General features: G+C 35.9%; 1 protein-coding gene across 5 annotated transcripts in view; it reads left to right on the plus strand.

The window, feature by feature from the left end:
- LRP1B (LDL receptor related protein 1B) overlaps positions 1-20,636 on the plus strand; it is a 1,884,722-nt gene that overhangs the window by 1,043,556 nt on the left and 820,530 nt on the right. For all 5 annotated transcript variants that reach the window (XM_084998912.1, XM_084998914.1, XM_021076285.2 and 2 more), the window contains 2 exons: positions 1,117-1,260; positions 6,796-7,032. In XM_084998912.1, the coding sequence (XP_084855038.1) occupies positions 1,117-1,260; positions 6,796-7,032 (381 nt within the window). The remainder of the gene's footprint in view (positions 1-1,116; positions 1,261-6,795; positions 7,033-20,636) is intronic.

Below are 20,636 nucleotides of genomic sequence, written 5' to 3' on the forward strand. Positions count from 1 at the left end.
CCAATTGGCCCATCCTCATAGGGATCTGACAAGAAGAGTTTTGTGGTGAAAAGAATGTCTGGTGAGAGTGATCTGAGAAAGATAGGAAGGAAAGAAATTGTAGAAAATGAGCAGTGCTAACTAAAAAGTGTTCTGGAGAAAAGACTTGTGGCTGCCTGATGGGAGGGGGAGGGAGTGGGAGGGATCGGGAGCTTGGACTTATCAGACACAACTTAGATTTACAAGGAGATCCTGCTGAATAGCATTGAGAACTTTGTCTAGATACTCATGTTGCAACAGAAGAAAGGGTGGGGGAGAAAAATGTCATTGTAATGTATACATGTAAGGATAACCTGATCCCCTTGCTGTACAGTGGGAAAATAAAAAAATTAAAAATAAATAAATAAATAAATAAAAAGTGTTCATGTTAGGTAGAACAGGAAATGGGAAGCTAATTAAAGGATTGTATAGGAATTCATGTTAAAAGTAAGATTTTTCCCCAAAATGCAGAAATAATGGCACATTTGTATGCTGATGGGCATGATCCAATGAAGAGAGCAAAAGTAATAATGAAAGTGGAAAAGTGGAGAGTTGCTAAGTTGGTGAGAGGAGATGTGATCTAGTATAGAAATGGAGTGAGATTAGAAAATAAAAGCAACACGTGTGAAAAAAATAGTTAAACTACATTTCGGTTTTCATTTAGACAGGAGGAATACAAAGAGAAGATGGCATATAGTTTTCAAAAGCATGTAAATTTTTAATACTAAAAGAAAATTGTCATATTATTCATCACGATTCCAAGTAATAGTGATTGAAAAGAAATATAATTACAATAATACATAATATTTCACTGATATTATTCCTATTACAGCAAAATAATGCTTTATTAATATAAAAGCATTTTATCTTCTCAGAATTTTTTTTAAATATAGCCTTCAGAGGACTTTAGCAAATCTCTGCTTTTCTTTTTCAATAGGGTTTAAACTCTTTTCCAGCTGATTATGATACTAAATAGGTGAATACATAGATTCTTGCTAGGATTCCCTCTTCTTGCACTGTAAAGGTTTTAGAATACTGATGTACATAATTATCTTGTCTTTGGAGAATTTCAAACATGCTGTTTTTTATTTGTTGTAGTCAGAAGCCATGCATGTGAAGTGGATCCATACGGAATGCCGGGGGGATGTTCACACATCTGTCTGCTCGGCAGCAGTTACAAAACACGGACCTGTCGCTGCAGGACTGGCTTCAACTTGGGAAGTGATGGCAGGTCATGCAAAAGTATGTTATTAAAAATCAAACATTTGCCAACAGCTACTGCTTCAAAAGATGGTTCTTAGTATTAATTAGGAGCATCAACATCAATAATAACATGAGACTTCATCAGGTCAAATTTGCCTATGTTTTTATACCAGCCATTTTTCTCAAAACCTGTATTTTGTTTTTGTTTTTTTTTTCCTTTTATATGTGTGTGACAATGTGAATGAGAAACCTGATTGTGCTATAGAGTCACTAAATTTATGGATCTTTGGGAAACATACTTTACAAAAGCTTTTTAGGAAAATCCTTTCCTTAATTCCCTAAAGAGTATTTTTGGTCTATGAGCTTGAGTTGTTGGTTGACTATATTTTCTCTTTTCTGAAGCAAGATGCTGCTTCTAGTAATAGGTGTGTTGTTTAGCCCAACAGGAATCCATATAAAGTAATACTTCACCTTATCCAGCATTGAGCAGTAAAATTCATTTCATCATTTCATTTTCCAGGTAACTGGAGCTATACTAATTAAATATCCATCTCTTTAAAGATTGTGTTGAAAACCTTTCTAGTAGTTAGATATATCTTTGTTTTATTTTTGATATATGCTAGAATAATTAAGCTTCTTTACTTAATAAGTAATAAATATTTTCCCTACATAGCTTTTATTACATTTAAACTTTTGCTCAAAAATTAGTTCAGTCCTTTACTTGGTGTCTTTGTAATCAGATATAGTACTATTAATGACCCTCATAGAAATGGTGTCCACGTGGAGAATGTTAGTTTTTAAATGTCCTGCAAATAACATAATTTTTATGGTTATGATGATTCTTTTATACAGTGTCTGTTTTGTCTCTCTTTCATCATAGTCTTTTATTTCTGTCTGCTTCCTTTCTGGAACTCTCCCACCATCTCTTAATTTCTTATATGCTTGCTGAGGACTATGAAATGAGACCACTAAATTTGTTTTAATTTTAAGGCTAAGTGGTTAGAATTTATAGTATAAATACTTTAAAATCGAGAACCTAAGAGGCTTAACTGTGATAAAATATATGCATTTTAGTTTTTTTTTAATTATTTCTAACTTTCTTTTAAATGCTATGAATATAAAGACTAACTCTCAAGTTCAAGAAATCCTCTGGATAACTGAAGGCATTGTGTGAGAAACCTCAAGATGGAAGTGTGTGTACATGTTTGTGTGGTATGTGTGTATTGTGTCATAAACCTCAAGATAGAAGTGTGTGTATAACCAGCCTTTAAACTGCTCTGGTTACCACTTGGAAAGTGATGGTATGCCATGCAAAAATGCAGTCATGGACACTAATGGATACATATGTGCATGCTTATATATAAATGCATATATATATGCCATAAGAAAAAGTGTAAGATCAGCATAAGCTTCAGTCACCCTTAATGTAGTGATCCGTCAGAATACATTTATGTTTACATTAACAGAAACAATTCTAGCTATTTTAAGCAGAAAGCATCAAACACAAATAGATAGGTACTTATAAAATCATTGAGAAGCCTGATGCAGCAGCTTCTAGACTAGGTCCTTATAATAGTTCTCAAAAATACCACAAACTAGACTAACTTAAAGCTGGAACTCCTGGCACAGTCCAAAGGTAGAGCATTGAAAAGCCACAAATGGCAATGGTAACTTCAAAAATGCATGATTTTAGCTGAGATATAGGGATTAGGAAATTTGCACCACAGCTATTATCTTCAGAAATAATAGGTCATACTAAACAAAGTGAAACAACAAAAAGACACCATTTCCTTGCCTCTTAATACACACAAAGGAAGAAGACTGATGAGGGAAAATTCAGTTTATCCATTAGATAAAAAGCAGCAGAAGCAGCAAAATATGATCTCATTTCCATATTCCAGATTCAAGCTAGTACAACTGCTTTTAGGGACTTAAATCAAAACCAAATCCATGGCTATATCAGTATCTGTGAAATCCAATTTTTAGTTTTCACTCGCATATAGTACGGGAAAACGTACTAGAAGAAACAGGTACAGAATAACTGAAAAAAGTGACTGAATTAAACAGTGGGGAAAATAGTTACCATTCTTATTTAAAATCTACTTGCGCACACACATACCTACACATATGTTAAACCAGTGAAGTACCAGGTTAGCAAATTACCAATTAAAGTTAAAACTACAAGAAAGAATTCCCATTGTGGCTGAGTGGTAATGAAACTGACTAGTATCCATGAGGATGCAGGTTTGGTCCCTGGCCTCACTCAAAGGGTTAAGACTCTGGCATTGCAGTGAGCTGTGGTATAGGTCACAGAAAAGGTTCAGATCTGGTGTTGCTGTGTCTGTGGCGTAGGCTGTCAGCTGCAGCTATAATTCAGTTCCTAGCCTGGGAACTTTTATTGCCACAGGTACAGCCCTAAAGAGCAAGAAACCAACAAACAAAACAAAACAAAAAAAAAAAAAACAAGCAAAAATTAATGTTAGCAAAAACAGGTATAGTAAAACAAGCCTTCTTGTAGATTGCTAATAAAACTGGAAATCAATACACTATTGGAAAGGTATTTGATAGTACATAACAAAAGGCATAAAATTGTTAACATCCTTTAACAAGTTATCCCACTTTTTCTTTTTATTTGTCTTTTTTCCATTTCCAGGGCCTCTCTCACGGCATATGGAGGTTCCCAGGCTAGGGGTCGAATCGGAGCTGTAGCAGTCAGCCTACGCCAGAGCCACAGCAACGCGGGATCCAAGCCGCGTCTGCAACCTCCACCACAGCTCACAGCAATGACAGATCCTTAATCCACTGAGCAAGGCCAGGGATCAAACCCGCAACCTCATGGTTCCTAGTCAGATTCGTTAACCACTGAGCCACGATGGGAACTCCAGTTATCCCACTTTTGATTGAAGAAATTCATTGTAAATGTATGTAAAACAATTAAAAACCCAGAAACAATCTAAATATCCTACAATCAGTAACTAGATGACTATATAATATTGCCTTCTAGCAGGCAACATGATGCTACCATTGAAAAGAATGTTTTGAAGACTTTTAATGACTCAACAAAATATCATTATATTTTTAAAATTAAGTACTAAAATGTATATATAAGATCCCAATTTTTAAAAATCAAAGTATCTATTCATATAAAGTTGATAGGAAATACTCAGGAATGCTAATTTTCAATTGATTTGCTCTACTTTTATATAATATGAAATAGAATTTTTAAAGAAAATAAAAAGTAAATAGACACTGAGAGATAGTGAGGTTAATGAGGAAGAGGGATGTTAATATTCTTTACCTAGTAATTCCATTTCTGGAAATGTATACTAAGAGAGCATCTAAGAAAACATGTAAAATGATAGGTTGGGAAAATGCTTATCTCGGTATTATTATAATAATGAAAAGATAAAACCAACGGGATCCTTCTTCGGTGGATTATCACATTATACTGATCATACTGAAGGAATATAAGACAAAAGTAATAGAATACAAAATTATAGCCACTTCTGTATGTGTGCATTAGAAAAATACCTAGATAAATTAAAATTGAATTAGTCATACAAAAGATTATAATATAGCAATAAAAATGAATGAACATTGACTACAACCACCATAAATGAATATCCAGTATGGAATAAGAATAAAATTAACTCATAGGAGAATTCACACATGCAATTAAATCACACAAAATTAAACAATCTAGTTACGGATATGGCACAGTGGGTTAAGAATCTGACTACGGAGGCTGAGGTCACAGTGAAGGTGTAGGTTTGATCCCCAGCCCAGTGTAGTGGGTTCATGGATCTGGTGTTGCTGCACCTGTGGCTCAGGTTGCAGCTGTGGCTCAGATTCAATCCTTGGCCCAGGAACTTCCACCTATAACAGGTGAGCCCATAAAATGGAAAAAAAAATAAATGTGTTGGGAAATACAAATAACATACATACCAAAACTTCTAAAAAAATACATGATAAACACCATAGCCAGAATCTTGGATGTCTCTGGGATGAAAGGGGGTGATTGGTTTGGGACATGAACATTCATTCTCCTCTTCTGGACATATTCTTAAGAACTGCACTAGGTAAATGAAGTTTGCTTTATTTTTATTCATTTTTTATATAATGATTTTTATTTTTTTCCATTATAGATGGTTTACAATTTTATTACTATGTATATATTTAATATTTATTAACACTAATTTTAAAAGAAAACAAGATAGACATTTATAAGATGATATAGTTTGTATTTAGCGTATTGAGTTTAAGGGGATCTCTTTTTTTTTTTCTTCGTATTGTTACAATGTAATTATTTTAAGTTACTAGGAATCCTATTTATGGTATGGTTATCCAAATATAATAGTCATGTGTATTCTCAGTTTATTAATAAAACCCATTATGTTTTCCTTTCCATATGTAGTATTTTCTTCAAAATTATGAATATTAAACTTAAGTATAATGTGTCTTGGCAGTAGGAGAGCCTTACACATATTTTCATATAAAAGTCTGAAGGACTTTCATTCATTCTGTAGAAAAGGATGCCTTGATTTTGGCATTTTAGCCCAGGACACAGTTTTTTTATTTGGGTTTTTTTTTGTTTTGTTTTGTTTAGTTTTTGATAAGGAATGTGTTGCACATCAGAGTTACTGACAGACAGCATCAACCTCTGACATTCTAATGAAGATGTGAAGACAAAAGTCATGCTTTAACTGGCATTTGATTTCACTTCTTAAGAAAATAAATCACATGTTTAGGAGTTCCCGTCGTGGCGCAGTGGTTAACGAATCCGACTAGGAACCATGAGGTTGCGGGTTCGGTCCCTGCCCTTGCTCAGTGGGTTAACGATCCGGCGTTGCCGTGAGCTGTGGTGTAGGTTGCAGACGCGGCTCGGATCCCGAGTTGCTGTGGCTGTGGCGTAGGCCGGTGGCTACAGCTCCGATTCGACCCCTAGCCTGGGAACCTCCATATGCCGTGGGAGCAGCCCAAGAAATAGCAACAACAACAACAAAAAGACAAAAGACAAAAAAAAAAAAAAGAAAATAAATCACATGTTTAGACAACCTGTAATATATTTAAATGAAAGTTATGTGATACTGTGTGATTCTTTTTGTTTGTCTCTGACAAAAAGTCTATAGATATAGACTCTGAGTAAGGGGATGTTTTAAATATTCTGAAGTTTTTAGCATTGCCAAATGTAATGAATGCTACAGTTAGGGTCTAAAAATGTGTTAGAATGTAATGAACTAGAAAATTAAATGTGCTGGATATTTTAAAAAATGTCTGTATCTACAGTTGCAAGTTATCCAATGATCTGTCATGATTTTGCTATACAGACAGTTGCAGACAAAATAATAATTAAATAAATATAACCTATTCACAGAAGTAATTTCTGTTTTAATTAAAGTAATGCAATTAGCTGGCCTTCTTGCATTGAGATACATTTGGCATATTTTAGAGTTTAATTTTTGGTATTGAATTTAAAAAACACTCATTGTGCCAGTTAATTAAACAGTGGCATTAGGCAGTGTAAAGAAGATTAGGCAGCACTGGTTGTTTATGTTTGTAATCTTTCTTCTGCAGGACCAAAGAATGAGCTATTCCTTTTTTATGGGAAAGGACGCCCAGGAATTGTTAGAGGAATGGACTTGAATACCAAGATAGCCGATGAATACATGATCCCCATAGAAAATCTGGTAAACCCTCGGGCTTTAGATTTTCATGCAGAAACCAATTATATCTACTTTGCTGACACTACCAGTTTCCTAATTGGCCGACAGAAGATAGATGGCACAGAGCGAGAAACCATCCTGAAAGATGGTAAGTGACAATATGAAACATTGCTCTCAAACTACCCAGAGACAAAGCCCTTTAAAAGGATAAACCCAATATATATCAGACTAACTTTATCCAGGACCCAAGTTACTGTTGATTTTAAAATATTTGTTAACTTCGTTTTCGTCAGTAACATTATTTCTACTTGTTTTCCACATACCAGCTTTTTAAAACCTTCATGGTAAAATTGAACTTGCAATTGTCTATTACTTTTTTTTTTTTTTTTGTCTTTTTTGCTATTTCTTGGGCTGCTCCCGCGGCATATGGAGGTTCCCAGGCTAGGGGTCTCATCAGAGCTGTAGCCACAGGGCTACGCCAGAGCCACAGCAAGGCGGGATCCGAGCTGCGTCTGCAACCCACACCACAGCTCACGGCAACGCTGGATCGTCAACCCACTGAGCAAGGGCAGGGACCGAACCCGCAACCTCATGGCTCCTAGTTAGATTCGTCAACCACTGTGCCACGACGGCAAGTCCAATTACATTTTAAATATTACAGAAGTTAAATTGAACTATTTATCCACCTTCATGGAAAAGGTAGATTTACAATGATATATTTACAATACTATGTGGTAGAACATAAGATTTAATAGGACATCAGAGGCTTTTGTAATATTTGGTCCTCATTAGACTATTCACCATGTCATTCACAGGTACATTAAAAATATCAATGTCCCCATTGTCATCACGATTCTTGCATATTGTTTTTTACTCTGTAAGATATTACAATTGAGTTATTCTGTAAACATATATGGATATGCTTTATTATACCAGTGAATTTCATAAATTAGTTGGCTTAGAGCGACCAATCAAGTAATGAAATAATATAACTTTGGTATAAGTAGAAAACATCTTTAATTATCAAGCAAGCTAAATCTTTGGCTGCTAGTCAGCTTTAGGCATGTTATTGATGATTCTAGACGTTAGTTTTCTCATCTGTACACTTTACTTCTCAAATACTTTTTAAAAATATTTGATTTAGGGACATTAGTTGTATGATTAGTATATGAAGGACACTGTGCTAGCTATCCTATCATAAAGGAAATGATGGGAAAAGGCTACTGCCTTCAAGGAGTTCATAATCTACCTTTGGAAAGAATACAAGTGCCCCCAATATATAAAGGCTTTGCAGCATAAGTTCAAAGTGGGCCCAAAGAAATATATGATTAATGGAGAATGTCTGTGTAATAAGAATACACAGGAAGGCAGTTAAGATTATCATATTAAGTGAAGTATGTCAGAAGGAGGAAGATATCAAATACTATATGATATCACTTATATGTGAAATCTAAAATAAGGCACAAACGAACCTATCTACAAAACAGAAACAGACTCAGACATAGGTAAAAGACTTGTAGTTGCCAAGGGGAGAGGGGAGTGGGATGGACTGACTGGGAGTTTGGGGTTAGTAGATGCAAACTATTACATTTAGAATGGATAAGCAATGAGGTCCTGTTGTGTACTACAGGGAACTGTGTCCAATCTCTTGGGATAGAACATGATGGAAGATACTATAAGAAAAGGAATGTATGTATATGTATGACTGGGTCACTTTGCTGTATAACAGAAATTGGAACCGTGTTGTAAATCAGCTATAATAAATAATGCAAAAATTTTCAAAATTAAGAAAAAAGAATACACAGGAAGGAAGAGATGCCATTTTGTGGCGATTCTCAGAGAACTTTTTTAAAGGAGGTGGTACTGGGGCTAGATCTTAAAGAAAGAACGTTAAAGGGGAGGGGAGGATACCTCAGCACAAGGAATTCCATGAGAAAAGCAAGACCCCAAACCCTCAAAAAGGCAATGCTCCAGAAAGAAGATGAAGTGGAACATTAAGTGGGTCACCACTGGAGGTTTAGTTTACAGGTGATCGTGACAGAGGGGCTGTAGATCTTGAAATGAGGTGAAATCAAAGGACTTAGATGTGAGGTAAAGGGCTTAGATTAAATCCTGGCGGGGTAAGAGGGAATGCTTTTGAGCAAAAGAATAAAGTGAAGTAAAGAGATCTTTTAGGAGAATCATTGTGGTGGTAGAGTACAGAGTAAATCAGAGAGAGGAAGAAAAGCAAAGCAAAGCAGAGAGATGGACTGAAATTATAGATAGCATGAGTGGTAATGAATGGTTGACCCCTTCTGTCTCTTAGAGGGATTGAGCACAGCATAAGAAAATTATTTATTCAATTCAGTTTCACTTTAAATCAACCTTTAATGATAAAAAGTACACCTTCCATGAGTGACAAATGAAGTGCTAAAATGAAAAATATCCCTGTTTTTGTCTTTCTGTAGTTCACTGATTAAGACGGTATACATCCACCATGACTTAATAACCAAAGGAGTATCTAATTAGAGTTAAGAATGTTACTTTAAATTGAATGTGGCAGAGGCTGTCTGACTACTTTTCTTTGTAATGTGAGATTAGATGATAAAAGCTTGACAATTTTAGAAGGACAGTGAACTTGCATACTCTCTCTAAGTAAATGCATTTGGATTGCTCTAATTTTGACCTAGACACTTTCAAGAGGTACTGAAATGTTAATATATAGGGTTCTTGATTTCTTTTCAAAATGTGTCAGTTCCTGTTTGGTGACCGAATGTTCCGGCTAATAATCCTAACTTTGATAACAATATCTTGTCAGTGACATTGGGGTTTTTGCATTCTACCACAGCAACAGAGATCAACTCTAAAAATCGCTTGACTGCCTGGCACATCTGTACAGTGTTGTTTTGATAGTGTGGAGGTTACGAAAACAGTCTGTAGATTTTCACACCTGAAATATATTTAACATTTGGATAATCCTATACAGGGACAGCTTACTGTCTTTTTATTAGTTATCTTTTTCTTACAAGTAAGGAGAATACTAATAGCCATTATGCTACAAGACTAACATGTCAAAACAGAACTTATATTTGGCAAATGACAACTTATGATTCTTGGGATTGGAAAAAAACAAGTTCTGTGTGTATATATTCATTTAACTAGAGTGTCTACCATCTCACCTGAAGACCAAGAGGTAATGCTTGTTTTGACAAATGATTTTGTAAGCTTAGTAGAAAGTCTAAGTCTTAAATAAATTTGTGCAGTGTGAAGGACAAGGCTTAAAGATTTTGCTGTTTTTACACAAACATAAGCATAAGTATCTGGGGCATACTCTGTGTAAGCTCAGATCCTTTCTACACAGAAAAAAAAAATAGCATTTCAAAGAAAGACTCATCTCTATTCATTTTTTGTTTTTTTGTCTTAAAGTTTTATTGAACGCTTCTTAAAGAGCTAAAACAAGTATATAGTTAAATAAATGAGAAAGGAAAATTATCTATTTGAAGTACTTAGGTATATCTCAATAATTACTTTCAAGTTCCTATGAAATGAAGACATCCGTGATTTAATAAAGATAGACTTCTGTAAGGACAAAACATTTGCCAGTCTTTATTTTTTAACTCTTTAGAATTTTTGCCAAAATTTTGGTAAAATTTATACTCTTGATTCCTTTTAGTTAATTAACTTGAATGCCTTCTCTGAGCAAGGTGGTGCTCTAGGGAGGAAAGCCACAGTCTACAGGATGAAGCCTCATATTTAGTTTATATCCAAATGGTGGAAGAGAGATAATAAACACATAAATAAACAAGATAAAGATAAGTCCTCTAAAAAAAAAAAGTAGGATACTGTGGTAGAAATAAAAGAAGGTAACAACAGGAAGCAAAATAGACCAACTGGACATATATTTTAAATTGATCATTCTATTACTGAATTAGGCCTTAGGGATCTCCCTTGGAGACCTAGCCCAGCCAAGATCCCTGCCTCAGAGGGGAAGGTTCTTTTCTCATTTGGGTTCATGAAACCAAAAAAAAAAAAAAAAAAAAAAGAAACCCAAGCCAAGATTGAAGTAGGACAAACTTTTTCAATGGCCAGAGAATAGAGAAGTAGGAACTTAGTTCACAAACTTCTTGCCCAGGGGATTATTAAGACAAGATTTTAAGGGTCAGGCTAATAAGGGGGAAACATACAGCAGTGGTTTTCTGGGAATAGGTGGGATCTTCCTGGAACTGGGTACCACCTTTTTTCTGCCCTGTTTCTATTTCTGCCTTTGGCATCTGTGTTGGAAGCAGGTTGAACCATCATGGGCAAACAGGCAGAGAGCTGACTATTACAATGAAATGGTAATAAAACACAGGGCAACTTTTGTCCCACATTTGAAGCTGAACCAGTTTGCATCAGTTTTTTCTTGTAATTAGACTCTTGGTTAGACTCTTGTTCTATGCTGTGAACACAGATAGAGGGTAGTATGGTTAGTTGTGGTTTTCTGCAAATTTACCTGGAGGGAATGGCAGGGGTATGGATCTGAGGGAACAGCTTTGGTAACAATTCTTGCCAGATACGATTGTTGCCCTAAGACAACAAGATAGAGGCTATTTTAAAGACTGTATTCATGTTTATCTTCTTAGATGTCTTGCCCAAGATTCATTTTTCATGATAGAATTAATTATAATTCCAAGCAGAAAGGAAAAATATAAAAATGATAACTTAGTATTCAATTTATTAAATGTGCGTATGTATTCTATTCATGTAGAAGTTGTTTTTAAGCTGTACAAATGAATTCTACTGGGATACGTATATTCAAGTAGAAGACATGTTAAAATCCTTCATATTGTTTCATATCTTTAAAATATTTAAAAAAACATCCAAGGCATTATTCCTGGATATGAAAGTTATTAATGCCTGCAGCTGAAAAAGAAAAAAAAAAACCCTGTAATTTCAATAGATCCCATAATTAAACTGTAGACTTGAGTTCACTCAATTTGTGGTAATTTGTTATACTAGCCACAGGAACTAATGCAAAGCCTTGCTTTTAACCACTTTGCTCAACTGACCTTATATACTTCTTAAGCTGTTCTCCTTTGCTAGACCTAGAGTAAGTACATTTCCACACTTGAGAGTCATCCCTTAACTAAAGATACTTACAGGATCCATGAAGTCAGAGAACAATCTATAACTTTGGGCAGCATGTAAGTTAGGCTCTCTCTTGTTTTGTGTGTGTGTCTATTTTTTAGGGCCACAGGTCATACTGAAGTTCCCAGGGGGTTAAATTGAAGCTATAGATACTGGCCTATACCACAGCCACAGCAATGCCAGATTCTTAACCCACTGAGCAGGGCCAAGGATAGTACCCGACTCCCCACGGATATAGTTAGGTTTGCTACCCCTGAGCCACAGCAGATACTCCAGGCTCATTTTTTTGTTTGTTTGTTTGATATGAAGAGAAGTATAGCCAGGAGGAAGGGGAGACAGTCTCTCTGTCAAACACATTCTCCAAATGACATGTTTAAAGATAATCTATTGACATACTTTCAAAATGCAAAGGGTAGTGCTATATGTGATTGCTTGTCCAGCATCTGAAGGGTCAAACCCTATTCTTTAGCTCAGTTCCATCCCTAGAATATCCAGACTGTCATCAAAGACTGTAGAATACAACAGTCCCTCCAATTTTATGTTATAGTGTATGGTATTATGACTGGGCCATGAATTATGATTTGATAATTCAACATTATAATACTTATCATCACCAGAATCATATACACAAACCCATACCACCCACCTAAGACCCACCTCAGAAATGCAGAAATAGTTCCAGGCATCTATTCTAACTAGGGCTAGGGTATCCACTCACAGCAGTTTATAGGATGTGGTGGTTTCCTAAATGCCATCTGCCTAAAGATTTTATCATTCTCACATCATTTTCTGCACCTAGAGATCACCATTTGTTCCTATATTTCAAGGAATCTCACCATTATATAATTCTGTAGGAATTTCTAGTATCTCATAAAGATGGTGAATTACAGTTGATGAAGCAAACATGTTGAGATATCATTAATGAATTATGTTAGAAAATTCCTATGAACCTTAAATAGTCATTATGCCTTGCAAAACACTTTTCAATTAAGACTAGGCCTGTCCTCTCTGCTATTAGATTGTAGGTGAATATCAATCTCATTTTTTTTTACTTCAATCCTGACTTTTTCATAAAGAAAAGCTCTAAAGACTCTGAGAGATATAGACTCTGACCAACCATTAAAGGAAATAATGAATACATTTGTCAGTCATGAGACATTTCCTAATTAAAACTGTTAAGAAGAGATTTGCAATCATTTGCAACTCTTGAGAACTTAATGGATATTGTTGTCCTGCTGAGTAGCAAGGTTATAGCCTGTTTGCACATTCTGACTCTTGTTGACTTATCCTAATGTTTTCCCAGAATTTGCTAAAGATTTGAGTCCTGAAAACTTTGGTTTAATTTCATGTGTAGTGTGTATATTTATCATAATTATTGATGTTTCTCATGAAGTATATGACATATTTGAAAAAAAACTTTAAGCCATTGTAAGTCTTTTTGTCCTAAAAATTGACATATGAAAAGTTTGAAATCTAGGTTCTAAAATATATTGTCATAATAAATGAACGTGGCCATGTGTCTAATGGGTTGTAGTAAACAATGAAGAAAGTACATCTTTCTCCTTATTTGTTTCCACCCAATATAGGCATATATACACTATATACACATGCATAAGCAAGGATAAACACAGTACACCTCACAAACACATACACACACATGTGCCACATGCATGTGCATGTACACACACGAGCTCAGAGCAGCCCCAGAAACTATGATAAAGGAGTCTATTATCTTGTAAATGTTTAATTGCTGGTAAGGTCAAAAGATAGTATGTCAAAATTCTAGGTAATCTTTAAAGAACCATTGGAGTATTATTACAAGTATAATTATTACATTAACAAATACTCTGATCAGTAGAATTTTTTGCTCACTTCCTACCTCATAGCAAAACTCTATCAAATATTAAGCATTTCTGCTAACAGCTAGGCAACAGGCAGACTTCTCAGTCCTGTTAAGTCAGAAGCACAGCCCTTATTTGGTAACTAAAATGTCCACTCCACTATATATGTGCATACATCACAATTCTACATTCAGTGTATCAGATCTTCCCTGCTTTCCACTTGTGTTATCTTATGGCTGGGAGCCTGGGTAAAGGAAAGCAGGGGGTATTTGTTTCATTCTCTTTCTCTGCCAAGCATTAATTTTCCTTGCCACCCTTCCCAGCTTGCTTGTCAGTTTCTTTCTTTCTTTTTTTATTTTTATTTTTTTTTAATTTACTTAGTAAATTAAATTACTCAAATGAATTTATCACATCTGTAGTTGTATAATGATCATCACAATCTGATTTCACAGGATTTCCATCCCACAGCCCAGGCACATCCCCCCACCCCCCAAACTGTCTCCTCCAGAGACCATAAGTTTTTCAATGTCTGTGAGTCAGCATCTGTTCTGCAAAGAAGTTCCGTCTGTTCTCTTTTCAGATTCCACATGTCAGTGAAAGCATTGGATGTTGGTGTCTCATTGTACAGCTGACTTCACTCAGCATGATAGTTTCTAGGTCCATCCATGTTGCTAAAAATGCTGGTATTTCATTCTTTTTGATGGCTGAGTAATATTCCATTGTGTATATGTACAACATCTTCTGGATCCACTCCTCTGTCAATGGACATTTAGGTTATTTCCATGTCTTGGCTATTGCAAATAGTGCTGCAGTGAACATTGGAGTACATGTGTCTTTGCGAGTCATGGTTTTCTCTGGATAGATGCCCAGGAGTGGGATTGCTGGACCAAATGGTAGTTCTATGTTTAGTTTTCTGAGGCATCTCCATACTGCTTTCCACAGTGGTTGCACCAATTTACAATCCCACCCACAGTGTACTAGGGTTCCTTTTTCTCCACACCCTCTCTAGCACTTATTGTTTATAGCCTTTTGGATGATGGCCATTCTGGCTGGTGTAAGTTGGTCCCTCAGAGTGGTTTTGATTGCATTTCTCCAATAATGAGTGATGTTGAACATCTTTTCATGTGTTTCTCGGCCATCTGTATGTCTTCTTTGGAGAATTGTCTTTTTAGATCTTCTGCCCATTTTTGGATGGGGTGGTTTGTTTTTTTGGTATGGAGCTGCAAATGTTGTTTATAAATTTTGGAGATTAATCCCTTGTCAGTTGAATCACTTGCAAAGATTTTCTCCCATTCTGTGGGTTGTCTTTTTGTGTTGTTTAGGGTTTCCTTTGCTGTGCAGAAAATTTTAAGTTTGAGAAGGTCCCATTTGTTTATTTTTCTTTTTATTGTCAATACTCTTAAGAGGTGGATCTGAGAAGATGTTGCTGCCGTTTATGTCAGAGAGTGTTTGGCCTATGTTTTCCTCTAGGAGTTTGATAGTGTCTGGTCTTATATCTAGGTCTTTAATCCATTTGGAGTTTATTTTTGTGTATGGTGTTAGGGAGTATTCTAATTTCATTCTTTTCCATGTGGCTGTCCAGTTTTCCCAGCACCACTTATTGAACAAGCTATCCTTTCTCCATTGTATATTCTTGCCTCCTTTGTCATAGATGAGTTGGCTGTAGGGTTTAATTCTGGGCTTTCTATCCTGTTCCACTGATCTATATTTCTGTCTTTGTGCCAGTACCATCCAATTTTGATGATTGTTGCTTTGTAGTGTAGTCTGAAGTCCATGAGCCTGATTCTTCCAGCTCCATTTTTCTTTTTCAGGCTGTCTTTCCCTATTCTGGGTCTTTTGTGCTTCCAAACAAATTTTAAAATATTTTGTTCGAGTTCTGTGAAAAATGTCAATGCTTGTCAGTTTCTAGTGCCTCCTCACCTCTCAGCATTGATAGGAAAAGGTTAGAGGAGTGAGATTGGTTAAGTGATAGCAGGAGTCCTTTGTGAACTGGGTGCATAATAAATTGACCTCTCTCTGAACCTGACAGATCTTAAAATGACTCTCTTGAGGGCTGTGTATATGTATGTGTCTGTGTGTGTGTGTGTGCAAGCTATTTGGAAGCTCTCTGCTAGATCCCTCTAATTCATTTCCCTTAGCCAAGGTTCATGAAACTCTATGCTTGTGACTTTGCTTCCCTGAGTAATCAAGACATGTCCATATTCTTATTGTTTGAGTCCCTGTAACCAGCTAGATTGCAAGCATCCCTCTACCAGCTTACTCTCCCCTGTGGTCCACATTTAGTCCACAAAATTATGTGTAAACTTTTTGCCCCAAAAACCTCTGGGAGTGCAAATACTACCAATAAGTATTCTACAGCCAGAGTTCACTTTAGCTTTTTCAAGTGTCAGATTTTCTCAGGTATGAGTCTTGTGCATTTGGGAAAACTGTAATTCAGAGAGCTCTTAGAGGTTGCATGGGAGTTGCATCACTAGAGTTGAGGTAAACAGTAAACTTATTTTCTCTCTTTTCTACCACTTTGGGAGATTGAAAATTAGGGATCAGAGACTAGCAGAAAAGTAGCCTCACTCTCCAAAGAAATCTCCTGAAACCCTCTCTCCTTTAAATCATTATTATTATTTTAATTTTTAAGGCCACACCCGGAGCATAGGGAAGTTCCCAGGCAAGGGGTTGAATCAGAGCCATGGCTTCTGGCCTGTGCCACAACCACAGCAATGCCAGATCTGAGTTGCGTTTGTGACTTACACCATAGCTCATGGCAATGTCAGATCCTTAACCCACTGATCGAGGCCAGGGATGGGATCTGCATCCTCATGAATACTTCTCTGGTTCATTACCACTAAGAAAAAATGAATGTAAACTCCCCTCCTTTACATGATATTCCCTTTATACCACTGATCTTATTGAGATGTCAAATAGATGTGGAAACAATTGTGATCTAGTTGATTGTAAAATATGAGTACTTTTATTTTCCTCACACTTTTTTTTTTCCATCATTTTGGTTTCTAATCAAAGCTTTAGTTTTAAATCCTATTGCAAATGTCACAGTGAGTTATATTGCTCCTGATTCTGAAAGAGTAATCAACCAAATTTCAGGATGTTCTAATAGTCAATAGACAGTGGTCCAAAAGACACCTAGAAAGGAGATATAAGGAAAACAATGTTAAGAATATTTTGAAAATTGGATTCTACACATAAAATGCAACATATAGTATTTTCACTGACCTTTATACTGCTATGTTATTATCTGATTTTAATATGACCTATATTTTTAATCTGTTTTGTACTTTAAAATACTGATTTTGCAAGGCTTAGAATTAAATCTTTATAAGTTAAGATGTGTAAACAACAACAACCTTAAAGCACACATAAAAAGCTCTCAAGAGGCTCATGACAGTGCCATCACTAGACATGAAGTGAAAGGGCATCTTTCATTCCTTTATCCTTTCTTCCAGTTGTAACAACTCAGATGTCATCATTACCTATCATTTATATTTGTAATCGTTAGGAAAACCAGACGTGGCATATTTTCTAAAATTTTGTGTTTCTAATCAGCAAATTGTATCATCAGACAATTTTATACAAATTCTTCAGGATCACAAAATATATAAAAGTTATATACAAAAATTAAAATTATTTCTGGGAGTTCCCAACGTGGCTCAGTGGTAATGAAACCGATTAACATGCATGAGGATTCAGGTTTGATCCCTGGCTTCGTGTAGCTGTTTAAGGATCCAGCATTGCCATGAGCTGTGGTATAGGTCACAGATGCAGGTTGGACCCCACGTTGCTGTGGTTGTGTTGTAGGCTAGCAACTGTGGCTCCGATTCAACCCCTAGTCTGGGAATTTCCATATGCCACAGGTAAGGCCCTAAAAAGACAATAAATAAATAATTTCCAGTCCCAGACTGGTACTAGCTCTCAAGATGGTGAAAAGATTACTTATTCTCTATGCATTGCAAATCATAAAACAGTTCCTATACTTCACTCTCCATTACTTATATTATTTTATCTTCTGCCCCAAAGAAAAGTGTGTTACTTTTAGATACCACAGTCATGATTCATGAATTAGATAAGTTGGGTGATGGGGAGCACAGCTCTAGCTGAGGGAACCCACAGCACCAAACCAGGAGCATATATATATTCCATACCTGCTCCATCAGACTTATGACAACCTTTGCCAGATATATTTAACTACATTGAAATACAAAAGTCTTAAATACCAATCAGATTTATTATCTGAGATCATGTAGACAGAAATCTTTAAGTAATTTATCTTTTTATTTCTTCTTTTTCCTTTATTTCTTGTAATTCCAAATGTCTGAATTAACTGATACTTCTTTGTTGTTCTAATTAAAAATGGCTGCAAATTTTACTCTAAATATCTACATTTTTTGTATGACAAGCTCTACCTGCATTTATAATTGTAGTTTTTTGGGGGGTGTTTTTTTGTCTTTATTTGTCTTTTTAGAGTCACACCTGTGGCATATGGAGGTTCCCAGGCTAGGGGTCTAATCAGAGCTATAGCCCAGCCTATGCCACAGCCACAGTCACGCCAGATCCGAGCCACGTCTGCAATCTACACCACAGCTCACAGCAATGCCGGATCCTTAACCCACTGAGCGGGAGGCCAGGGATCGAACCTGCAACCTCATAGTTCCTAGTCGGATTCATTTCCACTGTGCCACGATGGGAACTCCCTATAATTGTATTTTTAAAAATCAATGCATAATTCACAAATGGCCAAATTCACCTTTATTAAGTGAACAATTGAATGTATCTAGTCGAGTAACCACCACCATAGTCAAGTTGGAATATTCTGGTCACCCTAGAAAGTTCCCATTGTTCCTAACAACCACTGATCTGATTTCTGTTCTGATCTAATTTATGTTTCTATAGTTTTACTTTTTTTGGAAATGTCTGAAAAATTTAACCATATAATAGATAGCCTTTGAGTTTGGTTTGTTTTACTTAATGTTTTTTAGATTTTTCCTTATTGTTGAGTGTATCAGATCAGACATTTATTCTTTTTTTTCATGTTGGGTTGTGTTATACTGTATGGATGTACCACAGAACTTTTATTTTTTTTAACCAGTTGATATTCAGCTGAGTTGTTTCAAGTTTGGTCAATCTTGAGGAAATATGTTATAAATATTTATATATAGAAAATTATGTGGACGCGTGTTGTCATTTTCGAAAGTTGATTGCCTGCTAATATGGTAAATATATACATACATTTATAAGAAACTGTCAAACTCTTCAATCTGTTCAGAATGTTTTGCTTTTCCAACATCAAGGTATGAGAATTCTAGTTTTCTGCCTTTTCTCCAGCACATAATATTATCGGTCTTAATTCATTTAAGCCATTCTGCTAGGTGTATGTGGATAACTCATTGTTTGAATTTGAAGATCTCCACATCATGGTCATCTTAAGGTCTGATTCCATTTGCAATTTTACCTCTTTGGTTGACCAGTTTACTCAATGAGCTGTTTATCCTTTTTTGCTCTCTGTATACCTCAAAATTATTTACTGAATTACAAATGGTGTATGTTGGAAAACCTTGGATATTTAAATAAGTAAAATGTATACCAGAGACATAATACATGTCTTCTGTCAGTGTATTAGTGTGAAGAGTTTGGTTAATCTATTCATTAATTAAGCTGGGTTTGAAGTTTATTCTTACTATAGTTCCCTTTGGTGAAATAAACTTTTAACTTCTTCCAGTGATGAGCTGATACTCCCTTGTGCTTAGTGTGGATCTTGGAGTATGCCTTCTCATTCTTCAGTTTTCAATAATCCTTGCATGGCTGCCTCACTGAGAGGATTCGCTCAACAATCTCTCTTCCCTTAATGGCAGACTGTCGTGATCTGTTAATAAGTGAGAAGAAGCTCATGGTGGGTTGGAGAAGGATTCTCCACTCTTTATCTGGTCTTTGGTCCTAAATTCTGTGGTTCTGGAATTTAGAGATGGGTTTTGCATGCATCTTCTCCTTTGTCAGCCAGTATCTGCCATGTATCTATGGAAGGTCTTGGGCAGGAGGTAATGTTTTGCTCAATGCCCCAGAATAGCAAATACCTGTTTTTTTTTTTTATATCAATCCAGAATTCTGGGTTTACTAGCTTTATTGTAACCCCTCTAGAGCAAACAGCTTTGTTTCTACTCTTCCCTCAGTATCACTATACCTTTGTTTTGAACAATTAACAATAAAGCTTTTTGCATTTCTCCAAGCATTAGACTAGTGTAGCTTGTTGTGAATAGCAAACTTGTTGTGGGACCAGGGGTGGCTCTAATCCTTCTCTCAGGGTCAGATGGCTTTAACTTTTGCCCCTCCCTCAAAGACAGCTTATCTCTGCAGCTTACCTTACCTTTGGTGAAGGGAAAGTTTCCTGCCCTTTTTCTAGTGGCAGATGATGATGTTGCCAGTGGATTCATTGTCTTGCTTCTGGGAATAGTAAGGTGCCTTCCACTCCTTCAATGGTTTAAGGGATTTCCTTTCTATGAGAAAAAATTCTAGGGGGTAAGTTGGGTTTCATGTCCATGAGACACACAAGGGTCTCTCTCAGTTCTCTTGCTATGTCATCAAAATTTCTCTTGTGAAATCAGTGAAAAAAATCCTTTGTGTCAGAGTTTCTCCAGTATTCTAAGCTCTCACATTAAATTACATTTGGTTTTTAAAATTCTGTACCATTTTAGATTTTTTTAAAAGAAGCAGTTGCCTCTTCCTCCTATGCTCTGGCTAAAGGTACAAAAATTTATGTGTTATGTTTTTACTGGAAGAGGGCTGTTACTCTGGATTTTTTTCC

The sequence above is a fragment of the Sus scrofa genome, chromosome 15, assembly GCF_054392235.1.
Source record: "Sus scrofa isolate SSC_HxYL_T2T_F1_AM1 chromosome 15, Sscrofa_HxYL_maternal_Yorkshire_Landrace_v2.0, whole genome shotgun sequence".
NCBI classification, from domain to species: Eukaryota; Metazoa; Chordata; class Mammalia; order Artiodactyla; family Suidae; genus Sus; species Sus scrofa.